The sequence below is a fragment of the Leucopleurus acutus genome (genome assembly GCF_964270905.1).
Source record: "Leucopleurus acutus genome assembly, chromosome: 3".
Lineage (NCBI taxonomy): Eukaryota > Metazoa > Chordata > Mammalia > Artiodactyla > Delphinidae > Leucopleurus > Leucopleurus acutus.
In genome coordinates, this window is record NC_139145.1 from 62,094,739 (window position 1) to 62,118,768 (window position 24,030).

At 48.7% G+C, this 24,030-nt stretch overlaps 1 protein-coding gene across 1 annotated transcript in view; it reads left to right on the forward strand.

The window, feature by feature from the left end:
• Positions 1 to 24,030, forward strand: part of SPOCK1 (SPARC (osteonectin), cwcv and kazal like domains proteoglycan 1) — a gene marked incomplete at both ends in the record, with an annotated part of 546,421 nt that overhangs the window by 444,676 nt on the left and 77,715 nt on the right. The window contains one exon of the mRNA XM_082834973.1: positions 11,389 to 11,503. Within this exon, the coding sequence (XP_082691099.1) occupies positions 11,389 to 11,503 (115 nt within the window). The remainder of the gene's footprint in view (positions 1 to 11,388; positions 11,504 to 24,030) is intronic.

Genomic DNA, 24,030 nt, shown 5'->3' on the forward strand with positions numbered 1-24,030 from the left:
GTGGGAATGGTGGCTGAGAATAGGCAGGGCCTCCAAGGAAGCCGGGACAGAGGGAGAGACAGGCATCCCAAGGGCATTTCTAGCAGTGGAAACACTTTATTTTAAGCAGGTGCCAGCACCTCGGAACGCCCTCTTCCTTTCTCCTGGAGCTGCCTGAGCCCGCCTGAGACGCCTGAACGGGCCCCTGCTCTCGCCCGCCCCTCGCACCTCCCAGGATGTTTCTGCTTCTCCTACGCTTGCAGCATTGCCCCCATCCTCTTCCTTGTATTTCTCCTCAGTGTGCTTCCCGCGTCTCCTTCCGCCGTGCCTTCTCCACTGTCGTCTTTTCTTCCTCTCCCCTTTCATTCTGATTTGTGTCATCTCCTTCCTGACCTGTGTTTCTCCTCATCTGTAAGATGGGAATGGTGGTCCCTGACCTCCTAGGGTTCCTGGGAAGATGATTAGTTCACTATTTCAGCAAGCCCTTTCCTCCCACTTTCCAAGTGTCGGGCTTCTGTCTGGCCCTGGGGGGGTGTGAGTACAAGCAGCGTCCAGTTCTTACTCTCAAGGAGCTTCCCGCCAGGTGGGAGTCAAGTTCTGAGGCCTGATCGCTTGCTTGAGGCCCCGGCTGGGCCACTCTGGACTGCCAGCCTCTGAAAGCGCTTTGCTGGGGAGAGGCCCTGTGTGCTCCGACAGTTACTCTGTTAGCCTGGAATAGCTTCAGGCCCTTACTCCTCCAGGGGAGGTAAGCCTGGGTGCTCTCAGCTTCCGGAACGCAAAGGAAAGATGCCCACATCATCTTGTCCAGTTCTGTTGGCTAACCAGCTTGACTTCTGTGAGCTCCCTTAGCTAATTACAATAATTCAAAGTGACTTTGAATAACATCACTATCAGTAGTGCAGCTGACACGCAAGGGTTCCGTTTGGCGTGATTTAGGGAGATGTGGCCAGCGGTTCATTTCCCCACTAGAGCTCAGCGTCGTGGCAGCCTGCTTCCTGCATCTCCCCAGCTCTGGATCATTCCCCTCCTCTTGACCTCTCCCTCTTCATCCAGCCCTCCTGGGATACCTGGCAAGGCTTGGCCAGACCCCTGGCAGTGGAGGAGTCTGTGAGGCACCACACGCCGCAGTGGACTAGGGGGAGGTGGAATGATCTGGATTTGAAGTGAAGCTGCCATCAACAGCTTTGTGACCTTGAGGCCATCGTTTGCTTTCTCACGCTTGCAGTGTCTTCGTCTATAAAACCAACACCAGCTCTCACCCAGTGTTATGTGAGGTGCATCACATAAATCAGCAGGTCCGTTGTAAGTACTTGCTGTGTGCTGGGGCTGAGACGCAGGGGCACATTTCCTTCAGGATGCAGTCCTATGGACAGGTAGCTGAGGTGCCTGCGGTCAGGGCAGCAAGGAGAACAGCACTGGGCACTCAGGCAGGAGCCCACGGAGGCCTGCCTGGAGGGGGCGTGCAGCCCAGCAAGCAAGAGGGAAGGTCTGAGTCTCTGCTCTCATGCTTAGGTGTTGGGAGTGGCATGCCTCTTCTTTTTTATTAAACCGGTTTCATTTCTACTTGGAGCCCCTTTCCTACAGGGCTGGGGGGAAACCTGACCTCAGTCGTTTTATGAGTTTTGCCTCCTTCCTGGATCCTGTCAAGGGTCTGAGCTCTTACTCGGAGTCAGACGCTAGGTGGGGTGGAGGTGCTGCTCTGCCCGTCACCTCTACACAGAGGCTCTTGCTTTTGTTCCCTCATTCCTTTACTCAGCTTATTTTCATTGAGCACCTACTATGTGCCAGGTGCTGTTCCAGGAGCTTTGGACATAACAATGAATAAATCAAAGATCCCTGTCCTTGTGGAACTCACATTCTAGCAAGACAAACAGAAAGCAGCAAATGAGTGATTTAAGCAGTGTATTTACAAGATGATAGATGTCATATTTTAAAAAGGCAAAGTAGAACAATGTAAGGGGATCAGAATGCCAGGTTGTCGTTTTAAAAGGGTACTGAGAGAAGGCTTCAGTGAGAGAGTGACATTTGAGCAAAGGCCTCAAGAAGATGAGGGGATGCAGGGAGGGGCCCTTAACCGTCCCTGTCTCCAGGGCCCCTATGGGTCTGGGGCTCCCTGCTGCTTCCGGGCCATGCTTGGCCAGGCTGTGTGCGGTCCCATCTCTTTTGGTGCATACCTGGCATTCCTTCCTCCCAGGCATCTCCCACGAAGCCGACAGGAAGCAGGGCCTGGGAACTCCAACTCCTTCCTCATCTGCACTGTCTTCCCCAAATCCCAGACAGAGGAAAAATCCCAAAGAAATTTGAAATTTTTAAATAGTATCTAGCCTGAAGAGGATACCACGCAGAGCAGACATCAGGAGAATGACTCAGAGGGGAGAAGCAGTGGAGGTGAGGCCGCGAAGCCCCAGAGGTGTGATGTCTGGGAGCGAAAAGCGTGGACCAGGGGCAGGGAGTAGTGGAGATGAGGCTGAGGGCGTGTGAGGTGGGACTGACACAGGTGACACCTGCGGGGGGCACTCGCCTCACCAGGGTCTGGTCAGGGAGGTGGGATGCAGCCCCTGGAGGGCTCCCCAAGTCAAAGACTACAGGAGTTGGCTGCCTTTAGGGAAAGGGTATCTTTTTCTCGGGCCTTTGGGGAGAGGGCATCTTTTTCTCAGGCCCCCTCAGGGTATCTTGTCCCTTTGGCGTTTCCGTGCAGGACCTTCCACTGGCTTTGTTATGCGAGTTAAAGGAGCTTTATTCAGCCTTGCCCCTTAAAACAGACCTGGGACATTCTTTACAGGAATCCTCATTTGCTCAAAAGGGTTTGCTAACTCGTTGACAAGATGAGCCAGGTCGGGAGCAGGTGAGGAAGGCTACGTAAGAGAATGACCTCCCACGAGATGCATGACTTCTTCCAGCCTCAGTTTCCCCATCTGCAACATGAAAGAGAGTCTTTGCAAGACCTCAGATGCTGCAATTCATGGTGCCTGTGTCGAGTCTTCTCACTGTACTGGTGCCTGTGTACATCAGTGAAGAGAATGTGTGCTTTAGGAAAACCTCAATCCATCCTTGGTCTCACCAATCCCTGTTGAAGGCCTGTTCTTTGCAATCCCAGGCAGGTCCCGTAGGCGGCGGTGCAGGATCCTCTCTGACCCCCACCCCCCCACCCCCACCCCCGCCCCCGCCCCCGCCCAGAGCTCGGCCCCTAGTGCAGGCGAAGGAGAAAAACTCAGCGCGGTACTGAGGGAGGGAGGGAGCAGTTCAGGGGAGGAGATAGGAGTGGTTTCTGCGAAGAACTCTAGCACCGCCGGGCAAAGCAACGTTTACTTTCCCCTAGCGATTGGTTTAATAATTATGAAACATATGGAAGAGTTTAAAGAATGTTGGGATGAATACTGTATACCCATTGCCAAGGTTTGACAGTTATTAACATTTTGCCCCATTTCCTCTCTCTGTACACATGTGCAATTTTCCCCTGGACCATTTAGAAGTAATTTGTAGACTTCGTGACATCTCACCCCTAAGAAAATTAACAGGCATTTTCCTATACGAGCCCCTTAGTAGGTATTATTACACCTACGAGAGCAATGATTCAGCATCCTAACATAGAATCCGTGTTACAATCACAACATTTTCCCAGAATGCCTTTTATAGCTTTGTATAATTATTATTATTATTCAAGGACCAATCAAGTCTCACTCATTGCTTTTGTTTCAACTGTTTAATTTCTTCTAGAACAAGGACCTACTCACTTCAGGGGTTTTTGTTTGTTTCGTTTTTTGAGCATTTAGGCAGTCATCTTATAAAATAGCCTCAATTTTGGATTTGGTTTGTCATGAATAGATCCAAGTTAAGGATTTTGGGCACTGGAACTTCAAAGGCACTGTTATTACTTCCTTTTGAGGCACATCAGGAGGGACATGCCAGGTGGTCCCACTGCTGGTGGCACTAAATCGGCCCCTTTGTCCCTTTGTTAAGAGGTGACTGCCAAATGTTTATTGAAAAATGTACATTTCCTCTTTTAATTAGGTATTCTATGGGGTGACACTTGGAGACTGTGTGAATGTCCTATTCCCCAGTGACTTTCACCCAATATTTTTAGTAAACATCAAATGATTCCTTCCTGACTCAATTATTACGTTGTGGGGGGGCGGGTAGCAAAATAATAATTTTCTAATTCCAGTATTCCTTCTAATTTTATTTAGCTGGCATTCTTCTGTAAAGAAGAGCTTTTCTTTCACATTTTTAGCAACTTGGTTTTAAAGTTTAAGGTTCTACCTTCTTTGGAACTCTTAATTCAGAAAAGGAAAGTGTGTGTGAGAGAGAGAATGTGAGAAGGAGTGTGTGTGCATGTATGAGAGAGAGAGACAGAGACAGAATGAGATCTAAAGGCTGAGCCCCGACACACACAAGCCTTCTTGAGAAGGCCCACCATCAGCCCAGTTGAGCTGGTCCCTTCCACTCTCCTCCCTGCTCACTCCTCTCCAGCTTCACTGGCTTCCTGGCTGTTTCTCAAGTGCAGTCAGCATCCTCCACCTCAGGGCCTTTGCGCTTCCCTTTGCCTGGAACCCCCTTCTCCCGATAGCCGTATGGCTCACTTTATTCTGTTCCCTGCCCAGATGTCATCTGGTCAGAAGATTTCCTGGTCACCCATATAATGTACCAGCCCCTCCCCGTTACTCTCTGTCTCTTACTGTCCATGGTGTATCCTCCACAGCCCTCATCAGCACCTGCCCCATACACTTCATGAGAACAGGCCCCTTGTCCCATTGGTTCAGAGCCTAGAATGGACACTGGCTTACCATAGGCCCATAAATATTTGTTGAATGCAAGAAGGAACACACACATGCAGGCATGTTTGGTAAAGCTCTGAATGAGACCAGAACCCCTTCCCTTGTTTCTCCTCGCTGCTCCCTCCAGATGACCGCAGAGACCTTCCAGCCCTGGGCAGACAGGACAGCTGTTCCTCAGCCCCAGGATAACGTGTGCCGTCAGCAACCGCTAGCTTGGCGCCCAGTTGTGAAAGCCTGCAGAGTCGGGAAATTAGCTGCCCCCCGCCGCCTCCACCTTCCTTGACATGATTTTTGGGGAATAAAAACAAATCAGGATTCATCAACTGTGAACAAAATTGTCAACTGTGAACTGTCAACAGTCTGGGTTAAAAATAGACGAGAGGTTGATGAAATACAGCGGAGAAAGCAATTTAAATAAAATGTTAAAAATAATACCCAAAGGGGGCGAGGCAACAGGAAAAGTGCGGTGCGGTGGAGAATGTGAGCAGCGGAGACCTGCGTGAGCACTGACCCAGAGAGAGGTTATTAGCTTTGCTTTACAAATCACAGAGGAGAGAGATTTACTGGCCATTCGCGGGCAAACATTCACTCGTTCCAACGTGTTGGCGTGTTATGCGAAATGGAAGATTGGTTGGAAAATCTGCTGGCCGTTTATTTTTAAGTAGGTCAACATTTTGAATATTTCTGCCAATTTGTGAAATCTCTGGCTCTTCTTCTGTCTCCTCTGTTTCTGTGATGATTGGGGAAGGCATTTCTGTCCCAGGAGGTCAAGGGGTCTAGAAGCTTCAGCGGTTTGTATTTATTTTTATATTTGTGTTTATATGAATATGGGTTCCAGTACTGTATGTAAAGTCCTTAACTTATTTCCCACTTCTTCAACTCTCCTCCTTTCAATAGTTCTGGCTAATTATTTATTTAACTGCTTTATCATAAAATCAATATAAAGCCTTGAGTTTTTCATATTTCCTCTCTTCTGGGCATGAGTCTCAGCCTATACGTTGGCCAAGTTCTTCATGTCCAGCTGCCCCGTATCCTGAGGCTGCCGTTTCATGTTATCTTCTTTCTTTTTAGGAGAATGGAGCCATCTTGGCACAAGATCTGTGCTTTATGAACCTAAGACAAGGTGATCCATCCCTTAGAGACTCTCTTTTTAAAATTAGAAGGTGTGTTAGTTTGCTAGGGCTGCTGTAACAAAGTACCATGAGTTGGGTGGTTTAAACAGCAGAGGTTCATCATCTCACAGTCCCAGAGGTGTAAGTCCGAAATGAAGGTGTGGGCAAGGTTGGTTCCTTCTGGGACTGCCAGGGAGAAGCTGTCTCTTACTTCTTCCAGCTTCTGGCAGCCTCAGACATTTCTCGTGGATGGTCCTCTTCCCCCCATGACTTTTCACATCATCTTCCCTCTGTGTGTGTCTGTCTCTGTGTCCAAATTTCCCCCTCTTATAAGTATGCCAGTCATATTGGATTTGAGGCCTCTCTGATGACTTCATTTTAACATGATTATCTCTGTCAAGACCCTATTTCTAGATAAGCCACACTCTGAGATACTGAGGGTTAGGACTCCAACATGAGGGATGTAATTCAACCCATAGCACAAGGTGTAAATCTTTCCCTCCCAGAGGGTGAGCAGGTGGGCAGAACAGTAGTGATTCATCTCTTTTTAGACCAGCTTCCAGTGTCGGCCAGGGCTAGAAGGGTTCTCCCCCATGGGCCACGGCGACCTTCCGGTGGTAACTCTACATTTATTGAGCTGTGACTCTTTCTGCTTGTGATGGACAAGCTCCAGGGAGCACCTCTGCCTTTGGCTCTTTGTGAACTTGGTAGATTGAATGGCTCTCCACTCCAAACCCATATACTTTGTTTGTACCTGTTTGTTCCTCCTCTATCCCCCAACCCCAATTTTTTTCCTAAAATGAGGCGTCATGGGTGTCACTTCCCAAGAATGTCATTTTTCAGTTTGTTTTGAGAGTCCACCTCCAGGCCACAGACTCTTTAAGAGGTAGGCTCACAGGCCGCCCTGTTTAACTTGGAGCTCTGCAGACCCTGTTCTGATGCAGGACAACGAGCCCAGGTGGGGCAGGGCAGGGTGGGGTGCCAGCTACCTGGAACCTCAGGACCTGCAGGGCACACGTGGAGGAAGCAGACACATGCTTTCTGAGCAAGTCCTAAATGCCAAGAAATCACCATCCATAATTTTGCCAGTTTTCAACTCCTGTTTTGAGAACACTGTGAGGGTGAAGGTGTGGGAGTTCTGAAGGCTTGTCATTTGGTCCTGAGGTAGGGTGGGAGCTAGTGATGTTCCTGTGGTGTTGGGGGACACTTATTTCTCCCTCCCCATATCTCCCTGGGAGGACCCTTTCACTCCCTTGCTCTCTGCTCCCCGCTGCCCCGTGCCCGGGAAAGCTGCCTGTGTCCTGTTGGGTGGGAGCCCGGCATCGCTTAGATCAGGTTCATAGTCACAGCCAGGAGCAGCATCCCTGCATTGGCCAGGTAACGTGGGCACCTCTTTTTCTCTTGGCTCCCATTCTCTTGGCGGGTCTGTACTCAAGGGGTAGCATACCTGCCTTATGTTTCCAAAATCTCTGTGTGCACAGACCCGGGCACACTTCTGCCAGGTCCACCCAGGTCTGTGTGTTGTCTCTGCCTGTAATTGGCGGTAAGTGGACCAGGGCTTTCCTAGGCCTCCATCCCCTGCAGGTTGGGAGAGGCAGTTGGAGGTGTGAAGGTCCAAGGCCCGCTGTACAGCCCGGTCTAATGGGAAGCCCTGTACTGTGAGGCTTTTGTGTCCTCTCTGGATGAAGCTGGTGCAGTGACCACCTTTTGGCTTCTGTATCTGTTCTTGCCCAGCAAGGACCTGGGGAAGAGGGGATGGGGTAAGAGACTGGTAGGTAACTCCACCGGTGCGACTTGGAGAAGAGCTGTAGGAAGGGAACATGTGTGAGATGCCTGGGTTGTAGGCCCTTAGATGCCTCTGCCCAGAGATATTCAGGGTTCGCCACCCTTCCCAGGGGCGTCCCCACACACGTGCTCTCACTCCTCCTAACCAGCTTCCTCGGGAGATGTGGTGATAATTGGTCCTTACCTGGATAGAAGCCTATAAACTGTGTTTTATGTTTGATCATAAAGTACTTGACACGTAAACATATATGTGTTATTCATATGTTGCCAAAGCTACTAACAAAACAAAAGCCTCAGAGTCTAACACCCAACTTATGAAATAAACCCTTCCCGATTTTCACCATGCCTCTGTGGGCCCCTGTATGACGCCGTCCCCTGCCTCCTCTCTGGAGGTGACCTCTATCTTGATGGTGTCTGTCAACGCCCCCCCCCCCCCCGCCCCTGGCTTCTTTAAAGTAGCTTTTACCACATATGTGTTTATCTCTAAATAGCACATTTTGAGTTTTATAAAAAAATGAAATTATAGCCTTTTGAGCTTCATTTAAATGCCACATATTGTTCTGGAAGATAAAAGGCAGATCTGTGTCCTTGAAACATGCATTTTCACCACTGCAGCTAAATATTGTTTTCTCTGGTGGCCCCTTCCTGGAGTCAGGAAGAGGCCTGGCTGCCGCCACAGACTGAGACAGCGACTGTGCAGGAGAGGGGCCGGGGCCAGCCACGGAAGCTGTGTTACTAGAATCACAGTGCGCAGGAGTCCCTAGGCCAGGCGAGGCCACCCAAGAGGCGGTTGTTCTGGGTACCTGGGAAGCAGATGGGCAGGATTCTGACTCCAGTGATAGACTCGGGTGAGCGGGGAGGCTGCAAGGCAGAGCGTTAAATGTGGAGCTCAGAGACAGGACCAGGAAGTGCTGTGAGTAAAGGATGGTTCACGACGAGCATCTCACACGTTGAGTTCTGGCACCTATGCTCCTTGCGCAGGCAGACTGGTGGCTCCTGGTGGCCGGAACAGAGGTTCAGAGCTGCAGAGTGAACAGGGACCCCATCCTCCTGCCTTTATCATTCATCAGCTATTGACTGCACACCTACTGTGTGCCAGGGCTATATGTGTATCATGTCATGCCAGGGATAAGACCGCGACTAAGACTTTTCCCTGCCATTAAGTACTTTAGGGTCTAGAAGGAAGTCACCTTTTGCTAAAAAGTATGCTGTGGTAGCAAGGGATCCCCAAACGTCAGTGGCTTGTGACAGCAAGCATTAGTTCTTGTTCATGTTGCATGCTGGCTGTGGGTTCGCTTCAGCTCTGTTCCGTGTCCTCTGCCGTCTGGGTCCCAGGCAGAAGGAGCGGCCCTTATGGGACACGTGCCATTGCCATAACAGAGGGAAAAAGCAAGAGGGGAAAACCAAGCGGTGGGTTTTCAAATGTCACGCAAACCTGGCTTGGATCATTCCTACTAACCATCTGCTGGCCAGAGCGAGTCATGTGGTCAAGACTGCTGTCACCACAGAGGGGACATCAGATCTCATGACACACGGCCCTGAGCAGAGTGTAGATTCCTCTTCCGGGGAGGCCAGAGAACGTTTGGGAAGAGGATTACTGTCTATCACAGATACAAGCAGGCAATTGCAGTCACAGTATGATAAGGCTTTAGAGCAAGTCTGTGTACTAATTGTGACTTCATAAAATAAGTTGACATGTAAAAAACAAAGTGCATTTCCCCCTGTAAATTAGCTTTAGGGAGTCTGTTGAGAACATAGTATGAGAATCACTAGCCTGAACCTGAGGATTGTTCCCGAGAGCTAGCGCAGGGGAGGAGGGGGCGGGGCGGGGCCAGTAGCAGCAGTCTCCCCTCTAGCCCTGGGCACGTGCACACAGGCTGTGCTAGTTGAAAAGGAGCTTCTTACACTGGGGACCCACCTGCCGCCTTCCAGCGTTCTCCCTGGTGCCTCTTCTGTCCATTTGGACCATCTGCAGGTATGGCCCATACCTGGGGTCTCTTTTGCGCTGCATCCCTACATACGCATATATCCCTCCTCTCCTCATCGTCACATCCACGTGGTCACACATTTTTTGTTTCCTCACTACGTCCGTCAATCGATGTTTGCGGTCTGGGCCGTGGCTTCCTTTCATACGGCCCCCAGCACGCCTGCCTCCACACTGGGCCACACCAGACACCCAGCAGCGTGCACAAAAGGGAGTTTTGCATCAAGAGGAAGCCAGCTCCCCGTTGGCTCATCTGCCGTGCTCTCTCTGCAAGGGTCGCAGGCGACTGCGTGGCCGACGGTAGGAATTACACGAGTGACTCCAGCATGTGTAGGTTGAAAGCCCGCTCTCCCTATGCTCGGGGTGTAATCAGTGTGGGGACTGAATACCCCGTCGTCTCACAAGGAGCCGGGATTCATCTGCACTCATGTGTTGCTTTGCAAATGCTGGCGGCCTTTTCAAAGGCATGCATTTGTGCTTTCCGAGGGCAAGGACCATATCTCCCCTTTTCTTCCCTTTGAAAGATTCCGCGTGGCACCTGATAAGAGCTGCACGCACCGTGGGTGCTCCGTCCCTTCTGCCCGTCTCCCCTTCCTTTGAACCTTCAGCAGATACCAGCGTGGTTCTGGGCCCGTGGGCCTTTGCAGAAGCCTGATTGATTGCACACAGGCCTTGATCTAGAGAATTTTGCAGGTCAAGAAGGGAGGGAACTCTTAGACAACTCCGACCCAGGCCAGTAGCCCAGCCGCATAATTAGCCACACGCGGAGTCCAGTGCAGGCCATCTGTTCTCTCAGTCCCTCCACAGGACAGACACGGTGATGGGGACGGTTTAGTGCTTGGCCCTGGAGTCGGTCAGAGGGGGTTTGGAATCCTGGATTGTGCATGTCCTGAGCTTTCACAAGTTATTTAGCCTCTGAGTCTCCATTTCTTATTCCATAATGTAGTAATAATAAAATGCTGTTAATCGTTGTGGTCTTTTGCGGCTGTAAAGAACCTCCTTCTCTCCTGCTTGGGTTCCGAATCAGTTGAGACTTAAGGGTAAAGAACTGGAGACAGCGGCCAAAATATGAAGGGGTTGACAGGACGTTGTATGGCTTTGGGGCTTCTAAGTTTGAATCCTAGGATTCAGTGGACGTTTCCACCCAGTCCCAGGCTACTTAGACAACCACAGGCATCCTCTGGGGGGAAAGACTGTGTCAAGCTTGGGTTTTGGATGGTTGAGGCCAAATCATTCACTCCTCGCTTGCTCCCGGGGAAAGGCCTGGGCCTCACACACCATCCACACTTACTAAGTAGATTGTTACCCTTCCTCCCCAGGAAGAGGGTGAGCGGGTGAGCGGCTGAGCGTGACTAGGAGGGCTACACTGGCAGAGCCTCCCTAGTGGGGATAAGGGAAGGAGTTGGAGCTGCCTTCAGCCTTTTGTCTTTGTGGGCCCTCTGGGACTCCACAGATGTTAAGTTTCATCCTGATACTTGCATAAACAATTACGGTTGAGTTTACCACTTACTAAACTAAGCCTCCCTGTGCAGTGTTTTTAGATGTTATTCTGTGCATTTGGGAAAACATAGAAGGCCATTTCTTAGTTAGCATCCTGTAATTCAGACCTTTAACAGAGATGAACTCCTCTTCTCTCTGTCTTTGCTTCTGTGAGCCTAACTGTGGTTAGAAGGGCACTGGCAGTCTCCTAAGGAAGCTGGGGAGGGGTCTACATGACAGTATTCTTAAGGCTTGTTCTGTCTGTCTTTTGCAGTGCAAGTTGGAGTTCCATGCTTGTTCTACTGGCAAAAGTCTCACCACCCTCTGCGACGGGCCCTGTCCATGTCTCCCGGAGCCCAAGCCACCAAAACACAAGGCAGAGAAGAATGGTGAGTGGGCATCGCAGGACACCCCCCGAAGGGGGGCCGTGTGGTCAGGGCGGCCTGACATGGCCAAGGTCCTCCCTCCGCAGACGCCAGGAACCTGGCCCTAAGCCCTTAACAGAGGCATTCTAGCTCGGGCTGGGGAGACCGTTACGCTCGGCAAGTACCCTAGTCATTTAGGGACGCCAAACTGAACCGCCTTCAGCCGCCATTAAATAGAAAAAGAAGAGCTGAGAGTCTTTGAAAATAATTCTGTTAGACCAAGATATGCACTAGGTTCTTCCAGAGGTCAAATTGGCTATGGTGTAGGAAGGGCAGGATTTCAGCGTTAAGACCAGGCCTGCCCTGGGGTGCGCCTTGGACATCCTTGAACTCTAATCTCTAAATCCTTTGAAAGGCCAGAGTTCAAAACATAGAGTGCAGAGATGTCACGATGATGGACAGTATCCCCGTGCAAAAGCAGTTCTCTACTAATATGTTCTGCCTCTGCCTGGCATGCGACACAGAGCAAGGGGGTAGATGGAAGAAGAGGAACTCCGCAGGCGCTGCGGTTTCTCTTCCATGGCCGACAGGGGCGGCAAAGGTCGGGCTTATCTGGATGTTTTCATGGTGGGGAAAGTAATGTTGGCCCACTGGTCTCAGCCCCCTACAAGGCTTCCGTAATGAGACCCAAGATAGAAGTTTGTGTTGGCCTTCTGTGGAGCTGGACTTTCTCAGCTGTAGGGGGCTGTCCCATGGAAAATGTTGGACATCTGTGTGTGAGCGTGTGTGCGTGCGTGCACACGCGTGTCTTCTAAAGCCTGCAGGTATTTGTGATGGAGGAGAATGAACAGGGTGTAAGTGTTCATCCACTTACCTCTTCCTAAGCTGTTTTGTCTTTTCCAAGGCACATAGATGGAGACGTTCAAGTGTAAATTTGTTCATGGTGATTGCTGGAATGTTGTGTTAGAAGGCTCTTTGGGAGGTTTAACCCAGGATGTGGAAGGACATTGTAAACTGTAAAGCACTGGGGTCACAAATAATCTCCATAGATTACTCTTGGTTACCAGAAAGCTGATCTCATTGCATTTTGGACTGATCATCTATATAACTCCAGCAAGAAATGTTAACTAGGGACTTCCCTGGTGGCACAGTGGTTAAGAATCCGCCTGCCAATGCAGGGGACACGGGGTTGAGCCCTGGTCCGGGAAGATCCCACATGCTGCAGTGCAACTAAGCCCGTGCGCCACAACTACTGAGCCTGCACTGTAGAGCCCACGAGCCACAACTACTGAAGCCTGTGCGCCTAGAGCCCATGCTCTGCAACAAGAGAAGCCACCGCAATGAGAAGCCCATGCACCGTAACGAAGAATAGCCCCTACTCGCCACAACTAGAGAAAGCCTGTGCACAGCAACAAAGACCCAACACAACCAAAAAAATAAAAATTAATTAATTAATTATTTTTTAAAAAGAAATGTTAACTAATCTACACAAGCCTCCTTGTACTTTGCTCAGAAAACCTAAAGCCGTGCTGTGGTAAGCAACTACAAAGCCCACGAAATTAACTTCTGTCTGGAGATTTCTTTTTTTGCGGTACGCAGGGCTCTCACTGTTGCAGCCTCTCCCGTTGCGGGGCACAGGCTCCGGATGTGCAGGCTCAGTGGCCATGGCTCACGGGCCCAACCGCTCCGCGGCATGTGGGATCTTCCCAGACCGGGGCGTGAACCCGTGTCCCCTGCCTCGGCAGGCGGACTCTCAACCACTGCACCACCAGGGAAGCCCTGGAGATTTCTTAAGAATCTTCTTAGGAAGTCTCAATAGCCTCTCTTATTCCAAGTATATTCTTTACTGCTTTCATTTAGTCTTCTATTCTGAGACAAGGAAACCAATCCAAGAAAGCCATTTCTACCATTTTGCCTGTAGTTTTCTGGGAGGGCTTCACGGTTCTTTAAACAAAGTACGACCCTTGTTTCCTCATGGTGGGTTTGTCACATCCGATTAAATGAGATTCACTCTCAAATATGACTCTCCAGGTATGGCCTTGGCTGTACCATCTATTTGTTCAGTTACTTACTGGTGAAAACTAGAACAAATTCTTATCGAGCCTGTGCAAGAGTAACTACATTGGCATTGAAAGTAAAAAGACAGAAAAAAAGGGTCGTTCCAGAATTCTGAGAGGTTAGTGAGAACAAGATTACCACTTGAAAGGGTTTCATTTCCAAATGTTTGTAAGAGCACAGACCACTAAGTTAGTAGTGAGAGATAGGTCAGGAAGAAAGCAAAAGGACTTCATTATATGCCTATCAGAAATGAGAACAATAAACAAGAATACCAGCAATATCTCAAACCAGTGATCAAAATTATCTTTCCGTCATTAGTTCCTGCAGTCCTGTCTAATTATTTTTTGTTCCACTGGCTCTTGGGTCAACTGTCTGCTTTTATGAAGTCATCAGAGTCCTGGAACTCCACACTCTGTCTCTGGTATCGTCTGGCAATTATCTAAGAAATATCACCTTGGAAGCCTGTAACAAGGCATCTGTTATTTGAAGTATCCATCAAACTTGGTACACTTCTTTCCATGAGGCTCTGAGATTGTCCTTTTTCGTTAAAGACCCAATTTCTGCTGTGACGTAAAGCAAATATTTTACATAAGCATGAGGGGAAGCAGGAACTACCTGTTGGTGATAAGACTGAATGTAGTTAATTTATTACATATCCAACAACATCCTAATGAAGGAGAGTATAATCCTCTCTCAGGATAGGATGCTTCACTATTTAATACGGATTTGATCAGTGTTTCCCTGGGGGATAAGGGCATATTACGGGCAGTGAGGGCACTGATAGATCCCTAGGGTCATTATGTGAAGTGAAACTTTTAAATGAGGAACATTTTACCTGGACAGAATCAGTCAAGGGAAGGCTGACTTTTTCCTTTAATTTGACGATTCTTTCCACGCAGCTCTGGCGATAGTTTGCGCCAGGCAGTGAGCGCTGCACTGAGGTTGTGGCAGTTGGGGTGAGGAGGGGATGGATGCATAAGAGGGGCTGGAGGTGAAATGAAGGGCAGCTTTCATCTGGCCACTTGGCTGTTGGGTGAAAGGCGGAGGAGGAGTGCCCACCAGTCCACACCCCCTTACCTGGCAGCCGCCCCTCTCTGAAGCTGCGGTGGGAGTGGCGTCTACGGGCAGACGCCATCCATGAGACACACCGTGGCTCTGAACGGTATCCAGAGCAGGCTTGGGTCTGTGCCTATTACAGAAATAACGTTTGACAGTCTCACAGATGCAGGTGTGTCAAAAATGTGACATTACTGTTGTTGATGATGACATTTTACCTTCAACCTTACCTCTATTTTGAACCGTGGTTCCTTCTGGTTAATACAAACATTAGTGAAGTCATTTCCAGGTCAATTCTGTCGATTCGGGATTATATCTAAATTCTAGGAAGTAGGGGTGGGATGAGGGCTTATGAGCTACCATATTGGTGTCAGGTGGCTCCTGGTGTGTCTCTTTCTTTGGAATCTACCTCTATGGGGCTTTGCAGTTTTTAATTAGTTGTCCAGCAATGTTTCATCCTGAGTGCAGCCAAGGAGAGATGTTTAAGATCCTGCCCATGACCTCTGCTCACTCATACCGAGCCCTCTTTCTTTTTTTTAAAAAAAATCTTTTTTTTTTTTAAATTTGTTTATTTTTGGCTGCGTTGGGTCTTCGTTGCTGCATGCGGACTTTCTCTAGCTGCGGCTCTAGGTGCACGGGCTTCAGTAGTTGTGGCACACAGGCTCAGTAGTTGTGGCTCTTGGGCTCTAGAGCACAGGCTCAGTAGTTGTGGCTCTTGGGCTTAGTTGCTCCATGGCATGTGGGATCCTCCCAGACCAGGGCTTGAACCCATGTCCCCCGCATTGGCAGGCGGATTCCCAACCACTGTGCCACCAGGGAAGTCCCCCGAGTCCTCTTTCTTCTAAGCCTACTCTTCTGAGTTTACTCATCCTCTCACTGCCCCTCCTTGGCCCCCTTCAGGGCCACACATAACTTCTGTGACCTTCTGGTGTCAAGAAAGACTGCGTTGAGTTTGCTCTCTCAAGCCGTCTCTCCTTGGATCTGCCCAGCAGCCATTTCTCTTGCACGCAGAGGACATCTTTGTGAGACTTACCTCAAAATGGGCTTCATATTGGTAGAAAGACACAGGTCCTCTTTGCTGCGGGACCTCCAGCTGTCTGGGGTTTCAGGAGTGCCTCTTCCTGCCCAGGCCCCAGAGCTGAGTTTGGAGACCCGAAAGCTGTGGTGAGCAGAACATTTCCTAGGGACTCACCGGCCTCTGCCTGTTCGCCTTCCTTTTGTAGCCCCAACTGTGATCAGTACTGGATGTGAGTGTCCAAGGTGTGTGAGGCCAGGGTCTAACTAGCTCTCTTTCTGATCTCACTCTGCTTCTTCCAGCCTTTGGCCATTTGAGTTACAGCAAACCCGGTTCTTGGAAATCAAGTCTCTTGTCTCAGCTTTGGTTTTGAGATCATTTTTAGGAAGTCAGAGACAAATGGTTGATTTTTTTGTGTGTGTTCTCTTTGTTTTTCTCTGGTATCTCTCCTTTGTTGTGGCCCCTGGGGAGATGGTGGAGGGTGGAGTCATCCTTTAATACCTCTGAGTATTTCCTCTCACACCTCTCAGTTACTCATGACCTTGGGCAAGTTACTGAATTGCTTTCTCTCTCATCTCTGTGATACCAGACCATCCTCAAGAGTATAGCCTAATGATTGTCCAAAGGAAGGGGAAAATTAAAAAGAAGGAGATTGAGTCTGGGGGAGAATGGATACATGTGTATGTATGGCTAAGTCACTTTGCTTTGCACCTGAAACTATTACGTTGTTCATTGGCTATACTCCAGTATAAAATAAAAAGTTAAAAAAAAAAAAAAAAGAGGGAGACTGAGGTCTACACATTAAGCCTGGGTTTCTGTACCTTTTCTAAGAGTCTCCTAGGAAAGGTCCCTCCCCAGTTTCTCTTGGTATTTTCCAGTACCCAAGAGCCAGCCCAGTTAGGAAGTCCCCTCTCACATCTAATGTTAACCCTTTGGTTCTGGGTTTTGCTGCTGCTTTTTCTTCAGTCCTCAGTAAAGAATATGAGGAATGTCTGAAGCACTTGTTTCTTGATTTCGTTACAGTGGTTGACATTTTAGGGGTAAAATAGAGGACCGTTAGGGTCTTGAAGATACATTTTTAAACTAGCCCGCCCCACACCTGCTGCTCTCCCCACCCTGACTCCCCTCCCCTCCGCTCGTTCACAGAGACAGACCTCTCCCCTTGGCCTGCGCTCAGCAGCCTTGTTCCCTCTGAAGGAGGGACTCGGAGCTCCCTCATGGCTGAGGTGAAAACTCTGTAGTTGTAGGGTATCAGGTCAGGGAAGATCTCCCGTCTTCCTCCATACCACGCACGAGGGGACCCTTGTGTTCCTCGAAGGCGCCTCGGGTTTCCCCACGGGGACCAGGGGAAGGCCGAGTGGGTCGGGCCTCCGACCTCCCCTAGAGTGGCTCCACCTTTATGCTTTACCACCTCCGATCGCATCTGTAGGAAAGGAGTTTGGCACCAGGGAGCCACTGTTCAGTTCCCCTTTACCCCAAGAGAAAACTGGAGGTCTGTGGAGAGAAGGCATCTCTCCTCAGGTCAGACAGTGGGCAGGTGTGGGGCAGGGTCAGAGCCTGGGCCTCTCGACGCCTGGGCTAGTGCCCTTGTCCCCCGTGTGTACTCCCTTAGGTCACAGCCGGCCAGGTCCTCCGCCTAAAGATGCTCGAGGGTCTGGAGCTGAGTTGGGTGGGAGTTAGATTTATTTCTCCGGGGTCTGACGTCCCTTGCCTGGATCCTGCAGTGTGAACCATCAGGCAGAGAGTGTCCCTGTGTTCCCACGAGCAGCAGTGTTTGGAAGGCATCCTGCAGAGTCTCTCCCGCCCGCTCCTCCTCCGCCTTTGGAGGAGAGAGTAGAGCGAACAGCACTGTCTCTAAGGCCAGCTCCTTCTTTGCTTCTGTTGTCACGGGTTAGCTTTTGGAGGAGGGATGGGGGCCCAGCCAGTCGGCCTCAGGTGTTCTGGAGACAGCCAGCCGGCCGGCTGGTCAGCGTCCAGGAAGCTGTAACTTCCTGGCCTGACTGTGCTGGGCGGTGGGGAAGGAAGTTCCGCAGATCCTTCCCGCAGGGCATGCCAAAGAGGAAATAACGACTTCCCTCCAGCTGAGCCCTTGGGAACAGTAGAAAAATAGTCTTCAATGATTTTCTTTTCTCCAATGGTGATTTCAACCCGAGGGCTAGATTCTGGGGGAAAAAGTCCTGGGCTGACAGACGGTTGTCTAATTCCATTACTTATCACAAGGCGAGCTGGGGAAATGTGTTTAAACGGGAACAGGAGGTGGTGCCAAAGAGACGGGATGAAAAGTTCTTCCTCGCTGTGATGTCTCAATGGAAAAATCCTGAAAGGGTCCTGCTGCAGAGGCTCCCAGCAAAATGAAGGTTTATCTTTGCAACCACAGAAAGAACATTTTTCTTTAATGCCTGTTGTGTAACAGGGTGAAGGCCTGGGGCTTGCAAACTTGCAATTTAAAAGCGGTTTATATTAACCTTTTCCATACCCGTTCAACTTCGCTCACTGATTATTCAGTACTACATTATGGTCAAAAATTAAACATGTAAAGGAACATTTCAGTTTTAGGGCCTTGTTAATAGAAATGTCATGAGCTTTAAAGAAAAAACAATTGGGGGTTAAATTAGCAACTGCATCCAAGAAGAAAAACGTATTTGTCAGGACTCTGGAGGTAAATGCCGACTTTGGCTTTGAACTCAGAGTCTTCTTCTGGGAGTTCAGCCCTGGGAAAGTAGACCACAGGTTCTCCTGGTCATTCTGAAGCTTCCTTGGTAGCAACTGATTGGAGAAAGCGAAAGGTGAAAAGAGAGAGAAGGGTAAACTGAGGGAGAGGGTGGCCAGGGTCATAGCTGGAGTCCAGAGAAGGAGATAGAGGTTGGTGTTAGAAATTAATGGCTTTGATAATTCACTCAGATGGCACTCTTCTCCTGCCCTTATTTTTTATTTATAAATTAATACCCATTCTTATATAAAATCCAAGTATTATGGAAAAAGTGTCTCATATTCCCAGTTCTATTAGCTTTCTGTTGCATATGCTTCCAATTATTTTTTGTAAACATATACTAATATACTTTTAAAACTGTACCCGTCCAAAATCAGGGTCACATTCTACGATATTTTGCACCCTGCCTTTCTTGTGTGTCGTACGTACGTTTTCATGGAGGGTCACATCTGTCTGTCTGTCTGTCTCTCTCCTCCTGCCCAAGCCCCCTGCCCCCACCCTGCTCTCTTTCTAGCCAACCTGCCAGCTCTGCTCCCTTGTACTCCAGACTTAAATATGTAATGACTGCTCCGCATTTCTGTTTGGACGCCCATAGGCATGTCAAACTTACCATGTCCAAAATGAAACTCCGGATCTCCCCCCAAATCTGTTCCTTCTTCCTGTGGTGTTCGCCATCTTAATTAATGGCAGCTTCATAGTTCAATCTGCTGAAGTAAAAGCAAACAAAAAAAACCCTTCTTCCTCTCATGTGCCACATTATAATCATCATTTGAGTCTACTTTCAAGTAGATTTTCAAATATGAGCACTTCTTACCACCTCCACGGTTACCACCCTGGTGGTCCAAGACATCCTCATCCTTTATTTCAATAGCTTCCTAATTAATTTCCTGGCCCCTACGTTCTCTTTCGAACATAGGAGTTAAACATTCTGTAAACTGTATGTCAGACTGTATAATTCCCTGTTCAGGACACTCCACTGACTTCCCATCTTGTTAAGAGGAAAAGAGAAAATCCTTTCAGTGACCTGCAAGGCCAAGCATGATCAAGGCCCGGATCAGGTCCCAGTGGGTTTCTCAAATGTGCCGTCATATCCTGCCTCAGCCTGGACTGTCTTTCCAGACATCTGCATGGCTCCTTCCATCAGCCACCCTTCAATCTCTGCACAGACATGGCCTTCTCAGGAAACCCTCCCCGACACTTCCTATCTCTCTTTCCTCCTTTATTTGTCTCCATACCATTTATCACCTTCCAATATATTAGATAATTTGTTTACCTGTTCTGTTTGTTGTCTGACTTGCCCAACTAGAGTGGAAGTTATATGAGGGCTTTCTGTCTGGATTTCCAACAGTTATTGGTCAAATGTTGAATGATTCTACCTCATTATTTTTAAAGCATTGTCCATTATATAGATTTACCATAGATTATAATGTTTAAAATGGCAAAAAAAAAAAATAAAAAAGATTTACTGTGACAAGAGATCATCTGTAGAAGGTGCTTAATACGTGTATTAAGCCCTTGGTGTATATGTTTAATTCTTCTAACAGCCAAAAAATGTCATCTGTAGTGCTGGTGAGAAAATTTGAGATTTGGAGCTTTTTGGCACCTTGCCTAAGGCTACCCAGCTAATAAATGAAAGAGCAGGGATTTGAAGTCTTTCCTAGAACGTGTGCTCTTATCCTCACGTTATACTGTGTTTTTAACCTAAATTGAATATCCATTGAAAGGGAAGACTTCCTTTGGAAAAAGAAAACACACACACACACACACACACACACACCCATTCACACATTTTAAACTAAATTTCCCTGTGCTTCCAGTGCTCAGAGAATGCACTCCGTCACTGATATCATAGCCCTCTCTGATGGGAGTTTTCCAAGGTGTCCTCACTCATTTTCTCCTCTTTCTTTCTGTAACGCGCCTTGCTCTCTGAAGTTTATCAGAACCCTGGCATGAGCATGAGCTCACCGCTGCGTAGTACGCTTTCCTGATAGCCACAAGTTTCCGACCTAGCTTCTTAAAGATAAAAATTCATTTGTAATCTGTCCTGAAGTCGACTGTTCTTTCATTGCCCTGCTATCTATTGCTGTGAGAAGAAAAGACAGCATCACAATACAAAATAAATTGAAATTATAATCGAAAGAGAGCAAGTGGCTACCCCGTCACCAAGCCAGCTGCTTAGTAAAATCTTGGTAGCTCTCGTCCTTCCTAGGGCCAAGGGTTGTAGTGGGCACCTGGGCCTTGGCAAAGGAAGGGGCAACGCCTTCCTAGCAGGTGCAGTGAGAAGTAAATGAGCTCAATTTCAACTGTAGATGTAGAGTTCAAAAAATACAGCTGTGTCATCATCATCATCTTGATCATGGTTCTCTGTTTAAAAACTCAAATGGCACTTAGACATAAAGGATGCAGGATGTCACTTTGACTGTTGAACTTGAGGAATGTATAATGACACCAGATAAAGCTCAGAATAAGCAGTTGTTTGAATATATGGTAATAGATATTCAGATCGCTCGGGAGCATAGCCACAGCGAAAACAGCGAGCCAGCTCTCTTCAGCCTGTGGAGACCAAAAGAGACGAGAGATCTGAGAGACGCTTCCAAATCATGGTGGTGTCATGATGGCGAGATCTCGTGTTCCACTTCTAGTCCCGGGGCCCCTCTGTCCTGCTTGAAAAGAAGGAGCTTTGCAGGGAGAGACAGTAGATCTCCTTATACAGCGGAGGTTCTGCTTGTGTTTCTCATTATCTCAAGACCTAGAGTGAGCTAACAGAAGAAATAGTTTCAGCACAATTTAGGGGCAGTTCCGAGAGGTGGAGGAGGCACCGTGACGTTGGGGCCGAGGCGATGATGAGGATGGTCATGGGTCCATAGAATGTAAAAATTGCTGCTTTCAGATTTCCCGGTGATGCAATAGCAGGTCGTTTGGGGGGCAAGTCCTTCATATTTGACTAAACTTCACCATGTAGAAGGCTCTGTGTAAGGAACCAGGGCAGCTGTCCTGTTACATGTCTGCCTGGGAATCTCTAGAAGGCATTTGCATGGGCCTTTTTCCTCCCGTCTCATCCTATGAAGTATCCATTTATTTTGGCGTCCTTGGCCTGGTTATGCTTTGTCCAAGCTTGAGTCTTCTAAATGGCCCTTTCCATTATGTCACGTGTTGGAGGTGGGGTGTGGCTAACACCCCAGTGAGTCCTCTGTGTTCTACCCTAGCAAGGGATGTTGAGTGTAGCTCCAGCTTCTAAAATCACCTAGGCAAGGGGCACTCACGCTATGAAACCAGATCTAGAAGACGAGTGTCAAAGAGCAGAAAATTAGTGCTGACAGGGGGTTTGATCAGAATTGTGATCACGTACCAATGCACAAGGCCAAGTAATACTCCAGAAAAAAAAAAAGATTTTCAAAACATTACTTGAAACCAAGTTTTTGTTTTTTTTTTTAAATAGCCCTTTTGGGTTTCCCTGGTGGCGCAGTGGTTGAGAGTCCACCTGCCGAGGCAGGGGACACGGGTTCGTGCCCCGGTCTGGGAAGATCCCACATGCCGCGGAGCGGCTGGGCCCGTGAGCCATGGCCGCTGAGCCTGCACGTCCGGAGCCTATGCTCCGCAACGGGAGAGGCCACAACAGTGAGAGGCCCGCGTACCGCAAAAAAAAAAAAAAAAAAAAAATGGCCCCTTTTATGGGGGTTGCTAGTCCTATGGAACTGCTACCCTGAGGGGTATTACTGAGGCTGAAGAGGTCTAGATCCCTGTGCCTACATCCCTCCAGATCTTAGAACCTAGGAGACACTGTCCCGAACTAGGCTAATCCTGTGGGGTGTTCAGAGCTTCACGTCAGTAGCTTGGAGAGAGTAGAATCGTGCGCCCTTATTCCTTTAGCCTGATCTGCATCTGGATCCCAGTCTGTGACTCGATTCCTTCAGGACTTCCCCAGGCTTCAGGCTCTGGCATCTGCACTTCTCCCAGAAGCCCTCCCCCACTTCTTTTCCCCAGGTGTTGAAGGGTGGCTGCTGTGGGGTCCCTTCCCTACTGGGCTCCTGTCTGTGATTCTGCACCTGCCAGTCTGTCGTCTTCACCTGGATCTTCTGTCCCAGCTCTCCCTTCAGCTTCCTGCTGTGAGCACCGTGCCCAGCACATGCATGGGCCAGTGGATGGCACAGATTGGGCCATCTTCAATCATTTGTAGAACAAATTAACTGAGGAAATGTATAGGCTCTTGAGGTTTTCAAAGGACTTTGATGTACTTGAGCTTGTGGATGTTGCAGCCCTTGAAGAGGCTGGGGATTGTAGGTGAATTAGGTCCCTGGGTTGAAGAGGCCGGCTCAGTGATTCTGAGACACCCGTCTCTGGCCTTCTCTGCATCAGACATTCTGGGGCATGAGCTCAGGCTGGAACGTAAGTGCTGTGTGTGTTTCTGGCTCCTGTGGTTTGGGACAGATGGCGTCATCCAGCCTGAGCTCACCCAGTTCTTGAATCTGCCTGTATCCTGCCTCCCCAGCTTAGGAAGAGGGCTCAGGTTGCCTCGGGAAGCAAATGTTTTTTGCCTTGATGACAGAAGCATAGCATCCTTTGGGATAGAACATTCTGTTCAGTTCATGAACGGGCTCTCCTGAGAACATTCCTAGGCAAAGGAGGGAGTATCTGGAGATAGCAAGAGTTTGTTCTCATTTGGCTTGAGAGCTTCTGGTGCAAGAACTGTGCATACTTCTGTTGTGAGATAGCTGGATTAAATACTGATTACCTCTGCGCCCAATAGGAAACTTACCTATTCAGGAAAAATGTAGTGAACTAGAACAACACTGATCTGTGACTTCATGTACCTTGCTTCTGAAGGCCTCTAAGCCCTAATTAAAATTAAAATGTAGGGCTTCCCTGGTGGCGCAGTGGTTGAGAGTCTGCCTGCCGATGCAGGGGACACGGGTTCATGCCCCGGTCCGGGAAGATCCCATATGCCGCGGAGCGGCTGGGCCCGTGAGCCATGGCCGTTAGCCTGCGCGTCCAGAGCCTGTGCTCCGCCACGGGAGAGGCCACAGCAGTGAGAGGCCCGCGTGCCGCAAAAAAAAAAAAAAAAAAAAAATTAAAATGTAAAGCTTAAGGCAACACTCTGACAGCTGCTTTGTTTTGGTTTGTTTTTTTCCTAAAACTGAGGGCAGTGATTGAGTCTGGAGGTAGTGGTGAGCAATGTGTCTTCATCCACCCAGCATCCGTCTGTCTGTTCATCTGTCCATCCATCATCCATCCATCCAGCATTTATTAAATACCTATTCTGTGCCCAGGTCCTGTGCTGTCCCTCCTGTAAGCAGATGAGAAGAAATCAACACCAAACATATCAATAATTTGTTATTTCAGTATCTGCACAGGGAGCTCACTTCTGTCCCAAGGTAACAATTGTCTATAGGGCTGAGCTGTTTTCCATCCCATTTTATAAGTCTGGGACTCCAAAGGCTTTTTGAAAAATTATTTTCCGAGAGCTTTGTTAGAATTTAGACCTGCTGTTGCAGTCCCAGTGGTCAGAAGAGCTAGACTTCACCTCACATGGTTGAGACAAGGAAACTAATCTAACTTAAATATCATCTATCCACTAGAGTGTCATAACCTTGAAAGCAAGGATTATGTCTAATTTATTTGTCTTTATATCCCTAGCATAGGGTCTGTGCATTGAGTGGACATAACTAAGTATAAACATAAATGTGTACCATATCTGTTACCTATTTAATTAGA